The sequence below is a fragment of the Linepithema humile genome, chromosome 1, assembly GCF_040581485.1.
Source record: "Linepithema humile isolate Giens D197 chromosome 1, Lhum_UNIL_v1.0, whole genome shotgun sequence".
Classification (NCBI taxonomy): Eukaryota; Metazoa; Arthropoda; class Insecta; order Hymenoptera; family Formicidae; genus Linepithema; species Linepithema humile.
This window is the reverse complement of record NC_090128.1, coordinates 19,440,227-19,465,778: the sequence shown is the minus strand read 5'-3', so window position 1 is coordinate 19,465,778 and position 25,552 is coordinate 19,440,227. Positions and strand designations below refer to the sequence as shown.

The 25,552-nt window shown below is 45.9% G+C and overlaps 1 protein-coding gene across 4 annotated transcripts in view; it reads right to left on the bottom strand.

The window, feature by feature from the left end:
• The window catches only part of LOC105675250 (LIM domain only protein 3-like), a 112,572-nt gene that overhangs the window by 15,403 nt on the left and 71,617 nt on the right, over positions 1-25,552 (bottom strand). For all 4 annotated transcript variants that reach the window (XM_067347384.1, XM_067347386.1, XM_067347385.1 and 1 more), the window contains 3 exons: positions 22,501-22,597; positions 21,425-21,562; positions 20,661-20,786 (listed from right to left, as the gene is read on the bottom strand). In XM_067347384.1, the coding sequence (XP_067203485.1) occupies positions 20,661-20,786; positions 21,425-21,562; positions 22,501-22,589 (353 nt within the window). In that variant the 5' untranslated portion in view covers positions 22,590-22,597. The remainder of the gene's footprint in view (positions 1-20,660; positions 20,787-21,424; positions 21,563-22,500; positions 22,598-25,552) is intronic.

The window sequence follows — 25,552 nt, the reverse complement described above, 5'->3', positions numbered from 1 at the left end:
TCCGATATACATATCAGAAAATTGTTGATAAATTGACATATGCGCGAGCTGACATCTGTCCATTCTCAGAAACGAAGTCAGAGACAGCACACTGAAGTGTATTTTAAAATTCAGCGTATAAAAGTCCGGGATTTTGGAGTAATCCCGACACGATATACATACCGCTGCACGCGGATTTCGGGATAGCGCGGTGCCGAACGTGCTCGGTTTGCGATATCAGAGAAATAAGGTTGCCACTGAGGGTTATACGCATCGACCAACTGTCGCTCCCGCGAAAGGGGGGAAAGGGGCGAGGGGCTGGGGAGACCTTTAAAATCAAAGATTTCACATTTTTCGTTTTTATTACCGGTTTAAAAGTCAATTTTTTCTCTTTCGGGAGGGGAAAGGAAGGGGGTCTGCGTATAAAGGACGTTACGCCGGAAATGCTAAAGAGCCATGAAAGCGGGCTCGTAAAAGTGGCCGCGTGCTTCCACCGTGCACAATGGATCGAGGATCCACGAGGGACACGGGAATCGTTTTGCCGGGATCCACCGGGGCTTGAAAATTCCCGTCAGGCGTCGAGGACATCACTCTCTGGACGTTATACGCACCGCGTATATCGATCTCGAATATGACGGGCGTGTTCGTGCGATTTGTCTTGCGGAAGGGCTCGCGAAACTTCAAGTCGTCTTTGGGACACGTCAATTTCCCCCGGATATTATTAATGTAGACCATTCGGAGAGAATCGACCCTCCCCCGTTCCTTTACTTCCCATCGCATTGTCTTTGATTTTATATTTTTTTTTTAACTCGTGACGATTTGACAAAAAGTAACACACTAATATCCCTTTATCTTATTTGTTGAACAAGTTTTAAATAAATTAACGTTAACGAATGCGACTAGTATGCAAACATAATGCGCGGCTGTGTTTAACGCAAGACGCGGGTTATTGAGCGCTGGAAAAGATCTCCGGGAATTTCGCATCAGTAAAACCGACAAGATCTATGGAATGCGCGTCACAAATGGTTTATCGACGAGATGGGCGATTCTCTCTTCAAGACGTCGTCGATGAGCCGTGTAAACTCCACGGCGGTGCAAACGCTTGGGGCGAAATGCGCATACCGTCGCGTTCGTAATTCAACGGTGAATAATAAAAGCATTTTTCGGTGAAGGGGGTGGGCGGACAATGTACATCGGCTACATACGGCCATTGCGTATTCAACGGATGTGCTGTCCCGCGTTGGGATCCTGTTTGGGTTTTATGTCGGGATTTCTCTGTCGAGTGGTTTATACCGGCGCTTATGTAAATGCAGACGTGATTTTTTTCAGCACCTACTCGAGCCACCTGAACGAGCGCGCGCGGCACATTTGTAGCATTCGAAACGAGCCGGTTGGTGGTCGGTCGGTCGGTCGGTCGTCGTCTCCTTCCGAGAGGACTATGAAATCGCAATGAGGCTCTACGACGTACGCCACCGCGCGTATCCGGTGAAATCTGCATTATTTTCAGTGGACTCAGCGTTGCGTTTCTCGCTGAGTCGATGGTGTCGCTGAGTAAGTCGCTATAAAATCACACAGTTCGCAAAAAGTTTTCTCAATATATAAAATCTATATTTTCCTTGATATAAATTCTTCCAACGTATAAAACTTCTTTAACCTGCAAAATCTCTCATTGCAACATCACGATTTTCATATAAAAAAGAATTGAACAAAGATCGTGTATCGAGCACTTATTTTCTGGGATGAATTTAGCCGGAACAATTTTGATTTATAAATATCTGAAAGTGTTGTTTTTAAAAGAGCTATGTTCCATTAACGGGCATTGTGACATCCAGTGCAAGAAACAACGTGAATTGACCGAGCTTTCATCTGATTATTGCTTTTTTCAATGTTTGTGACTGGCGTCCGAATTTGTTCATCGTCATTAAAAATTTCCGTTAATCCGTCATTGATTTGGAAATATAAATGTGAACAATTACAGATGCATTAACCCGCGTTGGAGACTCGATTCGAAATAGCAAGCGATGATCCTATATTCAGCCTGACTGGCGACAGTATAATTGAACTTAAAATATCTCTTCGATCGGCACATGAATCCGCGATGTCTCGATCAATAGTTCGGGTGTAGAGAATCGTAATATATAAATATGCTTCTCCGTTCTCGGTGAAATCAGAACACCGCCGAGGACCCGAGGTACATTAACGATTTCGCGCGCACAGGTTTAGCGTCTGCCATCGATCGCGCTTATCAATTTAGCGATTGAGTTAATTATGGCGAATAAAAGTGTGGCGAGCAAGCTTAAAATGTAACTTTAACTTGGAATATTTCATCGCGATCGAGGAATAATAAACTCCGCGTCAGATAACACGTTTGCGCTTATTGAGATACCTGATTTCACGGGAACAAGAAGAATAAAAGGTAAACGAAGAAACAAAGAGGAAGAGCGAGAAAGGAGAGAGACAGTCGTGCGCGATCGGAACATCTAGCATGAACCACCATAAAAAGCAATGCGCCCTCGTAACGGGGCACGATAAGTACCACGCCGCGGAGCAAAATCGATCCCGGGGGCAGCTTCGAATCATGCACCATAAAAAGGAACATTACAGGGTGTAGGCGCGAGAGGAGAGGAGTTTCGACGGAGCGACCAGAAAAGAAAAAAAAAAAACGGTTCCTCATAACGGTGTCGTGATTTTGCGTCTAGATACGCGTTACACTCGCCGATAAACGCCATTTGTGTAACTCGTATCGCTAAACGTTCGCGGCATTAGCCGACGATGTTTTCGAAGTTTCGTAATACGTATCGCTTTCATATCATTATCGCGCCGCGCTGTTCGCTCGACATCAAACGCACATTTTCGCGGTACTTTATTTTGAAGCAAAGCGAATTATGCGCGGGGAGAAATGCAGGGAGAAACTGACACATTTGCAATTATATTTGAACGGTCAAAGATATGAATAACATCATCAATCGATGCTGCATTTATTGATGCAAGTGAATGATGTTGAAACGCGATATTCGCAGCGGTTAAGAATCACCGCGGATTCATTAAACCAAAGCGATAGAATTACTAGATTTATGGAATGAAAGACGATATTTCGCGCTCCGCGTGAATCTAAAAAGTATCGAGCTCAACCGAGTCATAACACATTTCGGAAATCAAAGAACAAATTGGTAGCGGCAAAGTGTTAAAGTGTTCTCCGCGACGCGTCTCTCTCTCTCTCTCTCTCTCTCTCTCTCTCTCTCTCTCTCGTCGCTGCTAAGTCGAGAGAAAGCCTCCGAGATTCGTCAGCAAACAGTGCGAGCTCCGCAACGTGGGACGAGAAACCCCAAACGGCAACACTTCGGCGATAGTCAAGAGCGGCGGAAGGGGAGAAGGTTTGCTCGAAGCCGAAGAGGGTCGCGCGGAATGAATTTCGTACCCGATCGCGGAGTCTTCTCCGAGGACAAAGCGGGGAGGGAGAGGAAGAGAGAGAGAGAGAGAGAGAGAGAGAGAGAGAGAGACACGAAGGTCTAGATCGAGGCAGATAGGTGTGTGTGTATATAGATAGAGGCAGGAGGGAGAGGAAGCCAGGAAAACGTCTATACTGCCGGTAGTTGGTGGTGCTCGTACTCAATTTGCATCAAACTATGAAGAGACAGACACCAGCGCCGTCACCCTCTCATCCGCCCGCCCGTCCGCCCCAAAAGGCCGCCGCTCTAACACCTGACGGAGCCGTGCCCTCCGTCCTCTCGCTCGCGACGCTCCGCAGCCGAGACTAACGCGTTTAGCAGAGACTCGAACCCCTAATCAGATCTTCCGACGGGCTTTCTAAGGTGCCGCTAAGTGTGAAGTTAATGGAGTCAAGACGTCGCGCCGAGGCGCAAAACTCCTCGCTGCGTCGCGACTATCACGATTATGTCTATTTATTCTTTTTTTCATTTATCTCTGTGAAGCTCGACTGGCGAGAGATTATTAATTGGTTTGTTTGTTTGTTTTTTTTTTTTTTTTTTTTTTTTTTTTGAAACGAATAAATTGCGTATACAAAATTATTTGCGTGCAAATGAAAATTACATTAGCATCTCGTGGCATCTCGTTTTTCATGCTGTTCTATTACCCGTTTTATTTTATCGAGTTAATGTTATTGTATCGTAGATATATTACTGTTGTGTCAGGTTAAATAAATCAGATTGATTTAACTCTCTCTCTCTCTTTCTCTCTCTCACGCCGCGTCGATCGATTGACATTTATGATTGCACCATTGAATAGTTACTTCTCGCCCGCGTCTGTCGCGCGGCGCGCACTTTGTTGCGATAATGGCTGCTTACCTAGCGCGTTCTCCTGTTAATTAATTCAGACTGTCAGGGTATCGGGGAACCGTGGCGCGCTAATTCGATCAGCAGTGAATTCGCTCGCTTCGGTGGCGAGGGCTCTCGCCGTCAGGCTTCCGGGGAAGTACGAGGAGGAGAGCCTTCGCTTCCACGACGGATTTGCTCCGCAGACAGTTGACGTCGCTATCTAAATGTCACTCCAGAAGCGTGTCGGAATGCCACTCGATAACACACAGCGCGGGGCGGCGTCGTCTCGAATCACGTCTCATTGTCCGACGTGCGATTCGCGATCGTATGCGAACGATGGACGGCCACTGAGGGCTTCCGTGCCGCTATCGAGGGCGAGGCGACGTTTAAACAAGACGCGCTGAAGAATACCTTACGGCGTCACCTTCAATAAAGCGAAATTTCACTGTATCGCGCCACGACGTTGTTCAGTAGCAATTTAGTTGAGGAATAAAAATCGAAAAGCAAAAACAATTTTACGTGCTTAGATTATTATTAAAATATAGAATTTTTGTGAGAATTCACAAACAAAGAAATCAAATCAATAAATATATCATATGAATTCAACAGTATCTTTTTTTTTTTTTTTTCAAACATTCTTAATTTTTTGTATGATAATAAATGACATAATTAGTTTCTATTAAATGACTAATAATTTAATCAAGACCATAATTAATTTAACCTTATTTTCATTATCCATTAATTATGACATGGGATCGATGGGCTATTCAATAATCATAATTACTAATTATCAACTTGATTACTTAATGATCAAACTTAATGCTCATTAATTTGATTACATATTGCTGAGCTTCGTATTATATTAACTTGTAAAATCGAGATAATTTTCAGATTAAAGTGCACTTCAAATTTGAAAAAAAAATATTTATAAAAATCTACTTTTATAAAAAGTAGATTTTTTAATTAATGATAAGTGAAAAATAATATATCTATGGACCATAGAAGTAAAATAAAATCCGCTTTGCGAAGTAATCACAAAGATAATTATACTGATACAATGCAAGGCAGCACGCTATCTAAGAATAAAAGAAGATTTGTTTCGATGACATTTCATTTTCGTGTTGGTCGCGAGGCACATTTTCGCAAAGTGTGGGCGCGGAAACACGCAGAAATCGTCGCCATTAACCATTCTAGTCGAGCGTTCAACCGTAAAGCACGCGGAGGGAACATTCGTCTTTCTATTAATTTCTGCACAGCGCGAAATTACGAGAGTCGGTCTGACCCTAAGCCATATTAATATCGTAGATTACGAAGAAAATTAAGACAACGATGGGTCGCAGATACCGCGATGGGACTCGGCGTTGTTCCTTTGTTACTTACGGCGAAAGGGTTGCGCCGAGGAGTGTTGAATTGTTGCCGCTCTGTAGCTCACACGCTTGAGAATATCATTCTAACGTGCTATTCATTTGCGCTTCTCGTAGCATTGGCTGATTAAAAAACACAGCGGGGCTCTAATAACGCTGTTGTCGCAAATCTTGGACATTAAGGGAAAAATATGGGCGATATATTACTTGATTCTGAAATGCCTATTCTTTTTTGTTTGCAACAATTATGAAGAGTACAAGCTCATGTTTACACAACCGGCGCGACGAGAAAATAAATTCTCGTTGAAAAAAATTGCGGAATAAATTTTCCTGAGTGATTGTATAATTTTGGAAAAAAAAAAATAAATGCGCAAACGGCGTGCGTATCTATTATATATCTTCATGATTTATTGATCATATTCTGTACATCTCTGCGTATTATTAAAACGAGACTTCCGAAATTACATTTATCGATCGCGCCAATTTACGTTCCCTGGTTAAGTTACATCGCTTTCGAAGACTCGAAGGTGACACAGCTATTATCGTACGCTGTGATTCATCCGGAATGAACGACTGTTCATTTATGACGCCATCGAGCTGGCGACAGCGCGCATTGATACGATGGAATGCCGATAAGAACACGCCGTGCAGTGTTTAAGCATTATGCCGATCGGCCGAGTCAATATCGCGTACGCCACGAACGGCGTCTTCTTACCCGAGAATCGATTACCGTCGCCGTCCTCGTAACGGCGGAAAAACTTCCAAGACGCGCGAGCGAAATCACATCAAAGATTATTTCCGCCAATAAAATGGAAGTCGGGTCTCGGTCGGGAAGGGGCCACTCCGCGATTCGCTCTACGTGGAATAACAAGACAGGAGCGAGGGGGAAAGCCAGAAGACGAGGTTGACGGTTAAAGGGCGGTTCATTCTCAGCGGAGATCGGCAATAAATCCACGGTCGCCCGAAGCGAGTACTTATCGGTTCGCCAGGATCGCCGGCGACGTCACGAGTCGCGAGAAAGCCCCGGCGGGCTCTCGTCTTCTTCGCGACGTCGCAGATCGAAGCGAGATCGAGCAGATTTGACGTAACGAGCGGCAATCGCGAGATTCCGTCGGGTACCTGCGTGGGCGTACAAATCGACCCTTGATTACGCACCGGAGAAATGGAGTTCGGATAAGGCTTTCTTCAAACATCTTGTTTTTGACAGTGAAGCAAGAATTTTTATGACAAAATGTATCGCAATAGAATAATTTTGTTTAACTGCACATCACTGATATAAATTATGCTAAATAGCTTGTAATAAACAAGGTATTTCATAATATTTCTAGAATATCCCGCGTGTAATGTTAACTTTGTGTGCGGATTCATAGATGTTCGCATTTTTCAACACAATTCCATCATCATATCCTCGATATAACCGTCCGAGCTCGCTCTCACTGTGCTATATATATATATATTTTCGCAGGTGCGCGTGGCAGGTCGACGCTTGTGAAGGACGCACAGGTCTGGGTAGCGGCGGCAGCAGCACGCAGAGCAGGGTGAGTCGGATTAAATATGACTTACGGGTAGTACTTAAGTCCTCCTGGCGTTACGTAGCTTCTGGAGTAACACAGCCGAACCGCGCGAACTTTCCACCCGGGCGAGGTCTTGGCGCGCGTAGTCGGATCGGCAAGGTAAAGTTACCATCGCGCGCGTCCGTGTAGTCGTGACCGGCGGGCATTGTCAAGGTTTCGTTCGGGCAAGTTTACCGGTTCCGTGATTTCACTCCGGGCGGATTCGCCCGGATTATCGTTGAAGTGCACTCGAGAGAGAACTTGATCTACGGCCGAGGCCGACGGGAAGACTTATCGATAACGATGTAGCGAATAACCATTCTCCCCCTCGAATATTGTCAGGCGAAATTTCGATATCCAATATTCGATACTCGATATTACTATTTGCAAGAGACTTCAGATTTGCGGTAATCTCGAAAGTATCGCGGCGCCAATTGTCTTTATTCGAATTATGCCGATTATCGACGCAACGAATATTTTTTGTTTCGTTGAATTGCATTTAACGTCCGGTCGTCGGGTGATGACCGAACGTACCACGGATTTTGCAACAATTTGGTATGGTGTTGTCAACGATCTTCGTTCCGCATCAAACGCAAGGGAACACTGAGCGAAATGTATACAGCGAAGTGTACGGGACGTTTAAAAAGCGTTGATTCAATTTTACGCTCAAAAGCGAAGCTCGCTGCCCTCGATCCATAGCCTGTGGATGACAGGGATATCGGTGGTGGTGTTGACGTCCCTGTAATTCGACTGGAAAATATCAGAACAGGTTGCGTAATCCCGCGAGATATTCGACCGTCTCAATCTTGACCAGACTTGCAAATTCTTCTGTGCAATTTCCACATAATTTATGCGCCGCGGTGTTTTTCTGATATTTTTTATCCAAACTCAATAACATTTACTTAAAAAAATACAGTGAGTTATATGCGAATGTAGTAAAGTAAAAAGATAATAATTTGAGACATACAGAGTAAAATTATTCAACTCTTAGTATAAAAAAGTTTCAGTAAACCTGTTCAGAATTTCCGAGGATATATTTACAAGAACATTATTATTTAAAATTACATTCGTTCGTACTTTTACGTCTTTACAATGCATAGAGTGAAGACATTGTCTAGAAAATCCTTTCGCAGAATCTATAGAAACCAGGAAGCCGAATATGTGGCAGGCTTAATCAACAAATTGGTCCCCCAAGAGTTCTCCGTCTTCCGGCGCGAGGCCGTGAACACGCATAATTCAAAGTTCAAGCACAGACCGCAGTCTAATTATCCAATCTTGTCGAGAGTTAGGTTGCAGAATCTCGCTGAAAACTTCGAATTCCTTTGGCGCTCGCGAAACCGCGCTTTCCGACGCGCGGCTCGAACGAAAGAAGCTCGATTCTCGAGGCGTGTCGTAAATTTCACGTGATTTATTCGTGAGCAAATGTTGACGGATTGTCGCGCGACTTGTCAGTCAAGTTTTACTTCGCTTTCGAATTTCAGCCTAAACAAGCCGATAGCCTCCTTATCCTTTAGCCTCCACCTCCGGCTGACAGTCTTATCTTCCGTAGGACAGCTTGTTTGACTTCCGGCGATGTCTCCTTCTGACCGGACGCACCTGATAACTGAATACTCCGGGTGTATCTCGACGAGGAGAGCGCCGGAGTGACGGCGACGGAGAACAAGTACGATAGAGAGTAAGCAAGCAAGAGGGCGAAAGACAGGCTTGCTACCAGGCTTAGTCAGCCTAATCCTTTCCATTGGGTCGGCTTTGCATTAAGTAAAGTCCGCCAACTTGGCCGGAAGCTGCGCTACTCTCCAAGATCTCGGCACTCTCGCGCATCTTTCGATAGAATGTTCTTTCGTCATTAAAGGCTTAGCGTGTGAATTTATAGATATCTTCGTATCCGCGCGACTACACGTCTTCTGAATGATTTTACTTTTGCTAGCCGTTCGTCTTGCAGCGAACGAAAATGATCCGAAGTTTTAAACGGTCTTCTTTATGGCCTCGCGTCCGGCCGGAGTCCATCGAACATTAAGAATGAGAGAAAGAAAGAGGTTAATCCTCCAGAGCGAGGTAACGGCCATATTTCTCAATAAACAATAAATCAGCGGGGTCGCCTAGCAAGGTATAACGCCCCCTCTTATGGATCCGCCGTCTCTTTCATTCCCGACTCCGTTTCTCCGAAATAAACCCTCTCTCGCTCCATCGCGCTCTCTCTTATTCCCTCTCGTTCGCCGGTCTCTCACGTCTCGTTCTACCGTTCGGCGAGTCTCCAAGCCCCATTAATCTATGGTTATCTACGACCCGCGCTGGATAAGTGCGTCGGAATGAGCCATTTCACCCCTGGGACTTCGAATCCATCCTCCACCCTCGTAAGGGAAGGCCATCGAGAGACTGGCCCTTGGGCATCTTCTTTTGCCCTCGCGATGAGCTGTGCAAAACTCGCTTCTTAACGAGATCGTAACGACTCGCGCCGGGCAAAAGTGCGGAAATCGAGAGTTATTCCGCTACAAAAGTCGCGTGAATTAAATATAAAATATGAAAAGATAACGCGGGAATTTTTTTCTCGCTGCTCTACGCGGATAAATTTAAAAATTTCCAAGTCTCGTCAAAACAGCGTAAAAAAGCACCGAGCACTCGCGATAAAACTGTGAAAATACGTAAGATGGTACGCGAACGATCCTCGTACCACAGCTTTCAGGCAGCATCCGGTCGTAGCCCCGCGCCGCTTCGTCTCCTCCTTCGGTGAATAATGCTCGTAGGTTATCTTTTCACCTTCGAGTCCCGTAAGTAAGGCGGAAAGCCTCCCCTGTCTCTGCCGTTTGGCTCGACCTAACGAACTAAAGAACAACTTTACTTTGCATGCGTCCCGGCGGCCCGCCAACTCTCCCTCCCCCAAGTCGTGTCGTCGACGCGAACGACGATGGGCTGCGCCCTTATCGCCGGAAAAGTTAAGTGGAAGAAAATGCGTCGACTAAGAATGCGGACAGCGCGGCGCGATGGCGGGCGAAGTTGAAATTGATGCACTGGACGGGTGCTAGAATCTACGAAGCTTACGTTCGCACGCGCGCTGAAAGGTACAAAGGAGAGAAAGAGACCGTCGCTCGTTTCTCGAAAGTTTTTCTCGGCCGTCTCGAACGGAATCGATTGTCGAAGGTGTGTGCGTTAGCTCGTCGTGATTCGACTTTGCAATGCTTATGGCGTAAGCTGATTTAATATTTATTATAAAATTTCTGTTTTTCTTCTTAATACACTTCGAATCTCTGTGGTTAAAATGAATAAAGAAGCGACAGAATTTTGTAGCAATCCGTTTGAAGATCGATAAATTTGAGACTCGCGTGCGCGTGATTCTCGAGCATAATCGTGAAGGATTTACGTATACATTGTCTCACCGTGGCGCGGCAACTATGCGCAGTCTAGCGAAGTGCCGTTGGACGTGACAAGTGATATTATAACGCGCCACGTTTACCCCCGTTGCATGCCAGTAGATACAGAGTGTCTACGGCAGACTTTGCGTAACTCAGAAACCAAATGCGTCAGAGAGGGCGCGCCTTACTTCGACTATAATCTGCCAGAAGCAGATTCGCGAATATCACTGTTCGAGAGAGGCTCCCGTTCGATTATGAGGGATTCTTTTAATTACGTCGATGTCGAGAAAACGTGCCGTTGATAATCATAACAAGTAAAATCTGCAAAATCGCTTTCAAGCTATAATTTCATGTTAATTTCCATTGTATTTTCAAGCTAAATTTTAGAGGATAGATCGTATTGAAGCTTAAGCGGATGGAAAACAGGAAGTTTGCCTAAGAGCGCGAAAAAAAAGCGGAGCGCTGTGCGCTTGATCGCGGCGAAAATAAATTCTTCCCATTGTCGATAAACATCGGCGCATTGTTTCGGTGGAACGCCTGATCGTGACGAAGCACTGGGTGGGCAGATTATAAATCGCGAAGGCCGGACGAGAGGCGCGGGCGGGCGGCGGCGGCTGCCGTTCGATAAATTGGGATTTTATTATCGCTAATAACCATCCAAAATTATTATGCGTTGATATTTATGCCGAGGCTAACCGCCCCTTCCGCCACACTCGCCCGCTCGTATATACACGTTAACAATTATGCACACGCACACGCGGGGCGCGCGCAAACCGCGCCCTTCCGCGGGGTTAGGGGACGCGAATTTTGGTGATCGCATTTTGGCTATTATTTACGCGTCGCGTGCATACGGTTTTCGCCTCTACGGGGCTTACGAATGTTTATCGGCAAAAATTAACGGGCAATTTGTTCGGGCGCATTGTCGACGGTAATTATTATTTTATCGACGGTCACGCGCGCGCGACCGATCTCTTGTACCCCCTTATTATTTATTGGCCCGTGTTCCGTTTTGCGTGCGCGCCGAACGCTATTATCGAAAGAGCTCCGTTATGCAGTTTTGTGCATTAAAATCAACCGCGATATCGCTGACGCGTTTAATTGCGTATCGCGTATTGCGGTATGTTTGATACGTTTGTGGAATAAGAAATTAAAATTGCACATTAGCGACACGGGGATATCGAATTAACGGCTAAAGGATTTAAATTTCTCTTTGCAACGAAAATTTACGGCATGTGTTCCGTGAAAAAAAAAAAAAAAATACGATGGACTAAATATAAAATCTTTGTAATTTCGTATGTGTACGCAGAACGTTTACCGTTCCACACCCTCGCATTTCTCACTCCGCCGAATTGGCATAAGGAGGGTGGCGCGCGCGGATCAATTTATGACGGTCGTTACAATCGATTCGCCGGCGGATCGACGATTCGTTTATTTTACACAGCGCCCGCGCGTTCATTTCGTCTAATCGTGCAAATCGCGCAATTTCTCGCGAGAAATTAGTCCGTCGCGTGACGACACGGCAGCGGCCGGCGAAGAGTATCTTCGGCCACGCGCTCGGCGCGCAACCGTTTCGGCACGCTGCATTTTTCGTAATTGGCTCGCTTTATGCCGAGTCATGCGTGGAACGAAAAATATACGCGTATATTGTTTTCACGGCGCGGCGCGGTCGTTGCGCACAAACACGCCGCGGATTATCGAATGCGGGACAATCGCAAACGCGCGGGCACGCGTGTCGTTGCCGCGATTACATCACGCGTCGCGGTGCGTCCCGAAGCGGATCCTCCGAAAGTGGATCCATTTTTGCGGGCCGTTTTTGTCGGGTCAACACTGCATGACACGTATTAATAAATAAGTAGCGGTCTATCGTTCGTGCGATCTGCACTTTTATTTCGTAAAGCTGCGAACGCGCGTCTCGCACGCCACACAAAATATCGCGCAAAAAGCGCTTTACATTCCGCGTGCGTAAATTAATAATTATTTATTTGTTTAAAATTTTGTGTTCGATACACACTGAAAACGCAACTGTTAGTAGTTGCAATTAATATGACGGTATACTGGCATAGTACGCTTTTAATCGTGCGCAATAGCAATTGGCTTTTTACAAATCGCGTTCACGCACACAATTAAGCCAGTCGTGCGGGAGTGTTTACGATCGCATTTCAAGCATAATTATAGTAAATCTAGACGCGGGTGGGTAGCCCGGAGCGGATCGCGTTAGTTTCTATAACGATATTTGCTGCGGTGCGGCAATTTAGGTATCGTTTTATCGGTGGCGTAATATACAATTCGTATATATATATACATTTTATAGAGAGCGAAATAGAGGGTCACGGAGGAAGAGGGAGAAGAGGGAGGAGAGGGAGAAGAAGGAAGAGAGAGAGAGAGAGAGGGAGATACGGCACACAGGCGACTGTGTACGTTCACGTATTATGCACACATACACGAGCGCGTCCCACATCGGCTAATCTCGTATTTGCGCGATTAATTCTACGCGTTTAACGGAATCCCGTGTCTCGCTAATTACTCTGTCGCGAGCATTTCGCACGCGCACTGACGATGCTGTTTTCGCGTTAATTATGGAATCTGTAATGGGTCGAACGAATAGAAATGAGGCAAATGTTCCTGGCAGAAACTAAAAAAAAAAAAAAACAAAATCGTTTCGAGCGAACGCATAAAACACAAGCATATTTTATATTTCACGCGAATAATATTTTTGCTACGAAAATTATTCGTATTTTAAAAAATAAAAAAAAAGAGATATTTGTTCGAGATCGTCTTTATTATCTTGATTGGGACGAATTGCTTGCCCCGGGGAGCTTTGCGCCGCGAGTCAGCTGTGCTCCAATATTGTATATATCGCACGTCGTGCGTAAGAGTGACGTGGATCGTCCGGGTATACTGCGTACGACGAGTTTAAAGCCACGTTTAAGCCGTACGGGGCTTAGGTGCGTCTATTTTCTAGCAAGATCCCTAAACCGGAGATTAAAGCCATCGCTTTGCGCGAGGGCGCACCAAAAATCCAGGGATTACGTCTAGGCAGCAACGACGACGGCGGATATGAATTAATTTCGACGTTAAGAGCTATCGCGTCTCTCATTTATAACAACGGCCCCTTTTTGCGCGCTCGCCCGTCGCTCTCCCGAATCCACGGGTATGTATCCTGTAAGGTCCACTTTATCATAAAATAATTCACCGCTGTACGTTGCAAAAACATGAGAAGAGTTCCGAGAACACGTGCGCAATAATATAATTCACGGATAAAGAGTAACTCCGTAAAGTCTGAGAGAGTTTTTATATAATGTATATATCATTTTCCTTAAGATATGTAAATTTTTTTGTCAATGTAAAATCTTCAAATTTATAAACAAACGTAATCAACGTCGCGACGCTTCTTGTTACAGTTTCACTTTTGGAGCGAAGCGCCCACGCTCGGAGCGTTGCTCGGCGCAGGGCTGCGCCGTGCATTTCGGTGCAGCCGGTATGAAGGGAGGGTGCTCGGCGTGTTGGGGTGCTTTTGGCGCTGACAATACCGCAATGCACAGGTTGGCCTAATAAAACTATGATCGCCGGATAAAACAGTGCAGTGCACGCTGGTAATTAGCGGTATACATAAATCATTGGCAACGCGCCGCGTAAATGCGTACGCACACATGTACACGCGTCCGTACGCGTGTGTGCACGCCCATTATAAACCCCTGCCTCCGGCACACACCTCCACCTCTTTTCTCCGCTGCCGCCGCCGCCGCCGCCGCCGCCGTCACCGTTGCCGCCGGCCACGGCTCGCCGAGTGAACGAATACATGTGTAACGCAAACGTTGCGACACACTCCACCTCTTTTCTCCGACGAGCGATCTTCGATTTCGCTCACCGTTTATCCAAATTTCCGCGGGAGATATAAAAAAAGTCTCGTCAGTGAGTCGAAAATCGAGATATGTCAAATTGACAATTTACACGGTTATCGGTCTTATTACATTTTAGATAATTTTTCCCTCCTGTTTATTAATTTCCTGTATTAAATGGAATAATATTTGAGTTACTGATAATTAACTACAATAATATGTATTGTTGCCGTAGCATTATCTATATTGATTCATACTTCATGCGCTGCGCGCGCTGTGTTTGCCCAAAGCGGATGCATCGCATCTTCCGCATGAGATCCGAATCACGTCGTCGCACACACGGATACTCGCGGCGGCTCGTTAATCACCCTCTGCCGCGTAACGGCCGGTCCTCTCTTCGCCGCACCTGAGAATTGGTTCGTCGTCGTCCGTCCGGGTAATTCGATTCCCCCACGGCGCATTTCATTATAATCGCGGCGATACGCCTATTAACGCGCGCGGCTATTGCGTTTTCAAGTGCAGAGGAATGCCCGCGTCGTCGATGGCGCTCACCCTCTCGGTCCCTCTCCGTCGCTCGGCAAGGGTATGCGCGCTTGGCATCGACACGGGGGGGGGGGGGGTTAGCGGCGGGAGGGGGATGACCGATGCAGAGGGCTGATAGGGGGACCGGGGAAGGGGGGAAAAGGGGAGACGGGAAGTGGCAGGTCTATCGCCATCGGAGCCGGCAATGCGAGTCTAGGTTATCCGGTGACAAAGCAGGTTCGACTCGCGCGCAACGAGGCCCTCTCAGCACGTCGGATTATCACCATTGAAAATGATGCAACTGAAACCCCACTGTTCGGATGCAGCCGCGCTTGAACGCGATACGTGCACGCGGGCGTCGGGCCACATAGCGCGCGGCGCGGCGCGACGCGAGGCGACGCAACCAAAACCGGAAGCAAATTTCTTGTCGCGCTGCCCGGGGATTTATTGTCGATCTTCAAGCGTACAGTTCTGTCCTACTGGCTCTGGATGTTGTTGTTTTATCATAAATTCAACGGTTCTGTAATCTGTTTTCCGTCTTGCAGCGAAACTCGCAAACAAGCCTGTTTCAGAAATCGAACTGATCAACTTCATAAAATTGAATTTTCCGTAAAATATTCTTCGCCGAGAAGCGAGAAGCGTTGCATTGCGAGCAGTAAGTAAAACTTTACATAACACATAATAAATTATGGAACATAATTGGAAAACATACAGAGATGAATTTTTCTCCATACGTTTCTATCTATTCAGTCATCTATTGTGACATTTCGGAAACAATCCTCCCACTTGTGACACCGCGTCGATTGGCTCACCGCGCGATCACTATGCTCGCGTATGATGGCCGTGGTTTTTATCGAGTATCCGACCGCAGGATGAGAATCATTGACACCGTTGCGGCACGCGCTCCAAACAAAACGAGACAATTCGCAGGGTTCTTGCCTCCGATGCGCGAAACGGTCGGCGGTCAGAGGCGGTAGGTAAGGCGAACCACCCCCTCGGGGGTTGTAGCTAAATTGGCGGCAGTATATTACCGGTCGCACCGGCGCATTTAATTTGAATATAATCGCGGAAGGAGATCTCGGAGGCTCGAGGGCACTCCGTGGCGCGGGACTGCGTGACGGTGACCGGAAGTGCTCCCGGGACACCGGAAACAAAATGGCCGCTCTCTTTCGCTCTCTCCTCGACCCTCTCTCGCGATCGCACCACCGAATCCGCCGTCCTTTATCGCATATACGACTCACCTATATACTATTTACTTATTCCAGGCCGTAAGAATGTCCGCCCTTTCTCTCATCCTCGAGAATCGTAAAGCAAAGTTAACTCCGCGCTGTCTTTATTCCGACAGTGGCGTCGAGAAAAACTCCCGAATAATAGAAAGACCGAGCTGAGATAGAAATTCGATAAAACGAGCTACAATATTAACGTGTTATTCAACAAGAATAATTCGTGCGATATGAAATTTTAAGTTATGGATAGCAAAGTGTCCATTTAAAAAAATATCAAGTCGAGTTTAAATAAATGAAAAACTATGCCGTGGAAACTGTGGTATTTAAACATTCTATGAATTTCGCGATTCCTAGCACACGTTATTATTAAATATTGTCCGGAAATTGATGCATAAAAGGTAATATATGGCGAGGGCGCGATACGTTCTCGTTTCGCGACGCTTATAACGGGTGCCCGCTATCGGAGAGTCGATAAACGGTGTCAATGTCGTAAGTTACGTGTAACTGCTCGCTCGCAGGTAAGGGAGTTTAGTGATTTAGGAGTAATTGCGATGCCGGGCGATGATTCGCGTGGGAATGCAACAGGGCACCGTGTTCGATAAGCTCTGCGGAACAATAACAATTAAACCGGCTAACTCGTAATGCCAAAATACAATATAAGCACGAACAATGCTGCGCCCGCCGGTGGGGAAGGACGAGCAGTCGTCCGACAATGCCCGTCGTGCTTGCGTTAGACAAAGGCGAGACTCGATGCTTCCTCGGGCAGAGATCGTAAGTCGGCGAAGAGCTTAAGCCGGTCGCGTCTTACTACGCTGCGGTCGTTTCGGAGGGAGAGAGAGAGAGAGCGCGCGCGCGAGGAGAGATCGTAGAATTTAATTAAAATCTACCCGACTGCTCTCGAAACTTTGTGTTTCAGAAAATGCTGCGGACCGACGCCGCTGTGATTTACGAGCGCGTTCGCGCTTTTTCATTATACAATAATTATCAATGTATGATTATTGATATAATTATTTGACAAGCTAATAACGGCGGCGTGTGTATGTATCTCTCGTATTGGTTATTAATTAATTATTGCAATACATTAACTGTATTATGCTGATGATAATCGCGCCGCCAAAGCCGATTTTCGCCGCTCAAACTTTTGCCGCAAAAATATGGCAGGTCCCCGGCTTATTTTCGCTCGCGCGAAGCGACATCGGCGGTAATTTCTTCATCTGTCTCGTTCGACTCGTCGTTTTGCCGTTCGCGCGCATGCGACACTTTAAATCACACGCAGTCGATGTTCGCAACGTGCGGCCTCCGACGAATCGGTGGTGGAAACGCAGCTGCGATAAATCTCGAAATTGCGCGACGTACAAAATGCGTCATCGGCTTTAAATAGCGTTCACGCACGGGAGATTCTCTCGTCGCGGATGGGACGGTATTAATTTTATATTTTTTATCCGCGCGTTTCGATCGCCGTGAGATATTAGCCGAGAATCACGCTGGGAAAACAGGCGAAAGAGTTCGCCTCGTTAATGCCGTATGATGGGATTTATAATTCATTGCGCGCGTTTTCGATTCGCTCGATTCGTGGTCCTCCTATTATTGTTTGAGAAAACACCATTGATAATGATACTGCTGCAAACGATGCATGATTACATTAGCAAAGATAACTTTGTGCCGGCGTGGAAAATATTTGAGAACCGCTTAGCACACGTTAATTTTTCCGTTACAGGTCACTTGCGAATATATTATTTCGTCATGCGAGCGCTGAATGTAACGTGGAAACTTTTATGTCCCCATTTGATCGTCTGAAGACAAACTACTTTCACACAATACAGTTTGCGTGCAGAGACCTAACATTTTCTAAGATCTGTTTACTTTCTAGTAATTTTTTCTTTAGCATAAATCGATTAAAAAAAACCAGTGGATTGTAAGTTAGATAGGAGGGTATCAAGAAAATTAGCATGTAAATTAAAATTTTCGCGTAATTATCGCAAAAAGATATCGACAGGAACGCTGTACAGTATAATGACACTTTGGTTAGCCTCGCAAGGCAACTAAATTTCCATACTGAGATTCGCGGGGGGGGGGGGGGGGGCGAAGAATTCGTCCGATTGCGTTCGAGGCCTTCATTATCGTCGCGTTTGCACGTCCGCTCGTTAATGAGTAATCCGCACTTCTGTATCGCGATACAAACTCGACGAGGCCGATGAAGGAAACGAGAGAAAGAAACACCCTTTATGAGTTCTCGAGCCACGACTTCCACCTCGGGAGCGTATGATTAAACAACTCAGGTGTTTTATGCTCGGCTCGTGGAGATCGCGTGACCCAACGGCCACATCCGTTTCCGCCTTTGCGTACGGTCAACCGCTTCGACCCTCAACCAATGCCTTCGCCTTAAGGGTTGCACGTTACCATCGACCGCGAAAGAAAGTATACTCTCGCCGACGTATCTTTAGGCCGTAATCGGCTTCGCTCGATAGTCACGCGCCGACGAAGAGCTCTTCGCGAGAGCTTTTGCACGAGCACACACGACTTTGTTTCCGCCTTCTGCGAGGACGTCCGTTTTAGAATCGAGACAGTGGCTTTCAACTTGGTGGTAAAGAAAAAACAATCTTCTCTATCTTTGTACTTTTTATCTTAGCTATCTTTTCTCGTGTGTTAACAGAAGTTATCGGAGAATGTTAGATACACGTTCTTTTCAGCGAATGCACGGTTTGGCCTTGTGCGTTTCGGTCTTGTAGCCCGAGTCAATTCCGGCTAGAGAATCATTAGGGTGCAAGAAAGGTCGGGCAAATGCCGAGGAGTGATATTAAATACGCCGAAATGCCATCGACCTCCGTCAAGCGATATCGAGGAGCGACCCTGTCCTCTTCCTATCCCTTTCCAGTCTGATACAATTTATTCGTAACCGATGCGGCAGTTATTTGATTTATAAAATCTTTTTCCAAAGCATGCTACATATATGATATACATAACAATATGATAATTTTCATTTAAAAAACTAAAATACTCTTTAAATATGGTTTTTGCCATCGACAACCAATTTGCCGTCAAATTAAATAATTTTATTGCGCTTTTGAAAAGAAGTGAAATTTAAAATATGAAACCGCATACGCTTTATTTCCTCCCGACTACGCGGGGCTTTTTATGAAATTAATTCAAATAAATAAAATATTAATATCGATAACTAAAGAGATTAAATCGAACCTCAAAGGGTTAATCAACATGTACATGAAACGGACGCTTTTGCTAACTAGTCGGGCCAAAGGGTTGTTAACACCGAATGGTTGAACTGTTTTGGACAAGCAAAGACACGGGGATATAATTAATTCGGCCATTCGGCTTTATCGCTACGCTATTATGCTTGGACGTATCTCACCGCGGATATATTCGGTCTGCTCTCCTGTGCTCCCTCCGGATCCGCGAGTTTTCCGAGAAATTAGTCGGCATGATTTGCATCTGACGTGCACCTCGAGGCACCCACACGTCGCTCGCATAGTTCGCAACTCTGACTTTCCTCGTTTCTCCGTCTGTCTCCCTCCTCCCGCCCCCTCTCGTTCTATTCGCGAATTGTCTCCGGATGCCTCGGCGTCAGAATCTCTCGCGTCAATTATGCCCGTCAAGAGAGGAAATGTCAAGAGAACGGATTCTTCTCGCTCCGCGACATTGATCCCCCGTCGGAAGTCTCGAGTTAGGGGAGCTAATCATCGTTTACGCCAGCTGGAGCGCGGCATAAGCGACGAAAGTCGCGAGAACAACGTTGCGTTGTTCAATCGGGAATACCAAATTTATGTGTCTCAGCCAATGTTTGTGAAAATTACTTTTCAAAGAACTTTATCGCGAATAGTGGGTTGTTTTAAAATTTCTACTTGGTTAATTTCGATAACCGCAATCCTTCGATAGAATTCCTAGTTGAAAAAAAGACTGTGAAAAATTCTTTGAAATTTGTAGGAAGAAACCGCGCCGCGCGTTGCTGCACGAGCACTCGCAGGAATGGCAGAACTTCTCGCGTTGCTTCGCAGCTCCGCAAAAGCGTGACTTGCGGGCTCTCGAGCCTCGCGCACCGATTATCTCCATTCGGCAGATCCGCCGAGGCGTTTCAGCTCGACTCTCGGCTTTCGAACGAGCCTCGGCTTAACTCGGTTGTTGTGAATAAGTAAGCGAAGTGTTGCGAAGTGCTGCAGAAGTTAGGCAAACCCCCGGGCGCGCGGCTGGGGTGGCTCGAATTAAATTGTTATACGGATGAGCTGCCACGAGGAATACTCGAGCAAGCGACTTTGCCGTCGCCACCGACGTCGGCGCCGTCGGGTGTGAATGTTTAATTACCGGCTTTCATTATTGTTAATAAAATAATAGCGCAGCCGGAGGGGGCCCGCGGAAGCGAGACCACACTTGGCGCGATGCGAATCTCAGCTGCTCATCGTTTTCGACGTATCTCGGAATTTTGCGAATATATGAATATCGCAGACTCTTCTCTCGAACTTACCGCGAATCTTTATATCGGATTTTAATCTCTCTGAAAGATAAAGCCATCAGATCGCGATGTTGTCTACATTTTCACTCACCTGTGATTGCACTGCTGACAAGCGAAGCACTCCAAGTGGTAAACATTAGTTCTCGCGCGCATCACCATCTCGAACGCCGGGATTACTTTGCTGCACGCCGCGCAGTGACCGGTATTTCCGAAGAGTCTGTTAAGGAGAAAAAACAACACTTTTATCAGAATCGATTCTCCAAACAATTACATGCACGATAATATTCTTTGGATTTTATGCGATTTCTCGTGTTACAAAATATGCCGCGTCTCAAATATTGTCTCCGTAAGATATTGTCAAAAGTTCGAAGGCCTGATTTTTCGTTACGACGCGAAGAAAGTCGTTCCCGTTTATCCCGATGACGGGAGCGAACGAAATTTCGTCCCGCGTATAGCAGAAACCAATAAGCTTACGGGTACCACGAATATGCCGTCTTCAAATATTGGGCCATTAATAAAGGCCACAATGTTTCGATGGTGCGTGTTCGTCGTGCGGACGCCACCTGCGCGCATTCCCTGGGGACTTTGTAATCTCAACACGGTTTATTTGCTCCCGCTTGTTTATACGGGACGTAGGTGTATTCAATAAGGGAAACTCATCTGTAAAATTCGATTTGTTGCCGTCGCTTTCCTCGATTTCCCTCCCCGTCACCGCACTCTTCTCCCGCTTTATCCATCTATCTGTCTTTATTGACTCATCGACATAAGACGGCGCTATCGAAGGTTTTGCCGAAACAAAGAATTTTGCGGCAGGCGGATCGAATGGATCGATGGGATTGTTTGTCCAATACGTACCGCAGATAATCTCTTTTGCAGAGAATGAGATTTGCTTTGGTGTAGAGCGTCGAGCCGACTTCGCCAAGCCTGCAGTCGCAGCATCCGCATTTCAAGCAGTCTTCGTGCCAATACATGTCCAATGCTTTCAAAAGATACCTGGGTAAGAAAGATCGCATGATAGTGTTGAAATTCAGACGGTTAAATGGAATTTATAGAACACGCTATGGATTTTGAATCAATCATCTAAATGTTAGTATGCCTCGAAAATGTATAGCTGAAAAAATTTTATTTGTAATATTGAAATTTGACTTTTTTGTTTTGTGACTGATCAGCTCTTGTTCTACAGACACATTTCCAAGTTTTTATTTCATTTATAATTCTGAATACTGTGAGTAAGAGCAATTTTTTTATTTTTTTAGATGATTGTTTTATTTTATTTTATTATTGCACAGATATTCCTAAATTGTTTTTAATTTCATGAAGTTTTTACAAGAATAATTAACTTTTATTGTTGCTTGCCTTTAAAAGATTTAAATTAGGTAATAAGTTAATTTTCAATGCATTTTTATGCGTTCTTTTTTCATTTTTTTATATGCATCAAGATGTTATAAACAACTATGGAAAAAAATTAGATTGATCGTTCTAGAATTAATGCGCTTCAATTATATATTATTGCCATAATATGATTTGTTGAAAACAGTATGCTATGACATTACATGAATTTGAAGATTATATATAAACTTTTAAATTTTTTTTTATAATCACTTGATGTCATTCTTTTTTGTTCCAAATTTGAAGATTATATAAAGCTTTTAGATTTTAACTTTTTTTATAATCCCTCGATGTCATTCTTCTTTCCGCCAAATTTAATTTTGTCACTTCAAGTGACGCATTTATTATGACTCTTCTTTCGTTAACGTAAATGCAAAAACGTTTCTGACTTAATTTGTGCGTCTGACGACTATGTCTGAATCAGAAAAGGACAAACTTTGAGATTGACTCCAAGTAAACCTTTCTTACAGTCAGCGTACTTTCAAGATAAAGTATAAAACATATGTGAAGCGTTGTGTCACGCAACGAAGCGGAGCACTCACCTCTCTGTAATCGCCTTTCCACAACCCGCGCATTCTTGTTGAGTGGCCCCGTTCTTGCCAGGCTCGCTCTTGCTCCCATCCATAGTCATTTTATCGTCTGCAACAGAATAGAACAGAAATGTTAGTTCGATCGCTGTCGTTCAAAGCGCGAATTGAAAATTTCTTGCGCCTCGTAAAAAAATTTTTGGACTAAACACATTTATACTTTGTTGTGAATTTCATTTAAAAAGTGTATAGAGAGAATAATTTCTTCCGTCAGCTTTCTGCCTTTTGATTATTTCGCAAGCCAATTATTACGTCATTGTTATTTCAGTGCGAAAGCCGGCGCGGTCGGAAAGTCTCGATGGATCGACTTTCAACTATAGTCGTCGGTCAGGATCGAATGAGTAATCGCGTTCGCGTGCTTTTAACAAGTTTCACCGGCATCTGCTACTAGAACGCTGGCTTGTCTATGAGTAATTAGAGTTACGGCTTGAGAATTTAACGGCGCGGTTAGTGCCATCTGTGTCCACCCCGTTCGGCTTCGGGGCGTGTAGCCTTTCTCATCCTCCACGAGTTCCTCCCGCATCAGAGCGTTCCATCCTATGGTCTCTTTCTCGCGATGTGGTCAGAGTTTAGAATCGAATTAGTTTGACCCTTCCACTCTTCTCTCTTTCTCTCTTTCTCTCTCTCTCTCTCTCGTTCTTTGTCCACTTATTGCGCGTTTAAGCACCACCGGGTTCGAAACAACCAACGACTCGGGTAGTCGACTGCTGTCCGTGCTCTGGATAAACATTAGGTATCCCCCTGAAGAGTCCCAATGTTCTTTTAAGTGTATAAAAATAGCGTGGCGCTTGCACAGCCCGTGAAAAAAACGGTAACGCAAACCTTTCGCTAAATCGATAGAAATGTACGAGTTTTTTTGATAAGAATTACACACAGAACTCTACACACTTCAGCGAAAACAATTGAAAGGTGCAATACTTTTTTTCTTTAACCGTAAATGCATTAAATGAATAACGAGTGAAGATTATATTGTCGGGCTGCTCGGTCTTAAAGTGGTTAATAACGCGCACGTCGCGACGGGTCGGCCTTTTTCCTCGGGCGATGTCCACCGGCGCACTGCGCCAAGTTCGATCTCAACCACCCGGTATATTTACGAGCTCATACCCGTGGATGCTATGAGCGAAGTTTGTGCGGTTTCAATATGTCCTCTCTCCACTCTCCCCTTAGCATGGACACAATATTACGCGGGTTAATATCTTCCGTGCGGTCGGGGACTTCGAGGCAAATATTAATACGATGCCTTTGATCCGTTAATTATTAACGGCGACGGGGGATGAAAAATCCGTATCGCCTTGGCGGAGCGCGAAAATTGCCGAGGCAAAAAACCAGATGCTGGATGATGCCCCGTTTTCCGATGCGCTTCTAATTAAACGTCTTTGTGTCGCGGAATAGCGGGACAGCAGACCCGCATACACAATGCTGCGTGCGCGCGCGCGTGTGTGTGTGTGTGAATTTTTTGCGCGGCACAAACGCGAATGGAAGCCGCGCGACAGCGACGGAAAGTTTTCGTCTACGATAACGAGAGACGCCTCCGTGCACACCGAAGCACTTCGGCTGCAATCGCATACGCGGGGGCGAGTTAATTAATCGAGTTGAATCGATTACACGCTTTACCTCCGCCCGCGGGTTACCGATAAATTGAATACGTTATAAATAATAGTACGATTGTTATTCGCGGGCGTGCACACCTACCGGGGGTAATGATTAATGGAATAACTAACTAGCGGGGTAAATTATGCAAACTATTAAATCCGCCCGCATATAAACTTTCCCACATAATAATCGCTAGGCGATATCGATTGGCGCGATGTTAAATTTATGTTGGTCTTTCGCGGACCCACCGCCCATGTAAATTAGATTAAAAACCATTCACGAGATTGTCTTTCCTTCTCTTTCCCGTGGCGGACGAGCGTGCGCGTCTCGGCTGTACGTCGCGCGTACGTAACGCTTTATCTCCACGCCGCATCTACTATATTTTGTAGTTATCAACAGAATTTCTGTAGGGGCTGTATGTCTGCTTAGCCGCTGAACTGACTCAGACGACGCGGCGCTCACTGTTTCGCAAGCGAAAGTGGCGAGAGTGTTTCCTTTGAAACTCGAAATCCCCCGTACGAACTATGATAACAGAAATATTTGGAGTTACGTGCAATGGAATCTCGCCGCAGAAATTCCTGCGGACGCCGACCTGGATTCCGCCGACGACCTCGAAAACCTTCGACCGTCAGGCCAGGTTGGCGCTCAATTTCCACTTTGTATTCAACCGCGATTTTCATCAGTGCGGTGGGTGTGGTTTTCGCGGGGGTCGGCGAGAACGCGCCCGTCCTTTTATCGTCCAAGCTGATCTTAATCGTTTTAAGGTCTTAGGCTTTACGCGAATCCGCGACGGGGGCTAACTTTGACCGCTGTTCATAACGTTGAACGTAACGGCGCAAACGCGACAAAATGAAAGAAACTACTCCGGCGTGAAACGCGCGCGGCACGCACGATCAGTGCGATCGGTCAGAGCAGCGTCGCCGGCGCCGGTTTTTGCGACTAAATTACTCGGCTGAAGTTATTGTCGTCGAGAAGCCAGCGGTGCGCGGTGGAAACAGCTCGCTCAAACGCGATGCCGAGGAGGGTCCGTAACGAGAGGCTCCCTTCGAAAGTGGCTCGCATCGCTGACCGCCGGAACTGTTCATCAGGTACGTGATCGAATCATCCACGGACACTGATCCTCAAAGCATCGATAATTCGATTAGCCGCTACACGTTCGAGAACCGCTAACCTGTCCACGAGTCGGTGTACGTACCCTCCTTGACCAAGCCGTTGCCCGTTACGCTCTCGGTGGTCATTATCATTGCGATGGTATTATTACAGAAGGTATCGGGGCCGGCCCGTCCCCTCGAGAATCGGGAGAGAACAGCTGGAAGGAGGGCGTAATTCAAAAACCGCCCGCTCCCGTCGTTTATTTCACGTTGATATTTCTGCACGATTTACTTGGCGGCGAATTGCTTAATGATGATAATCG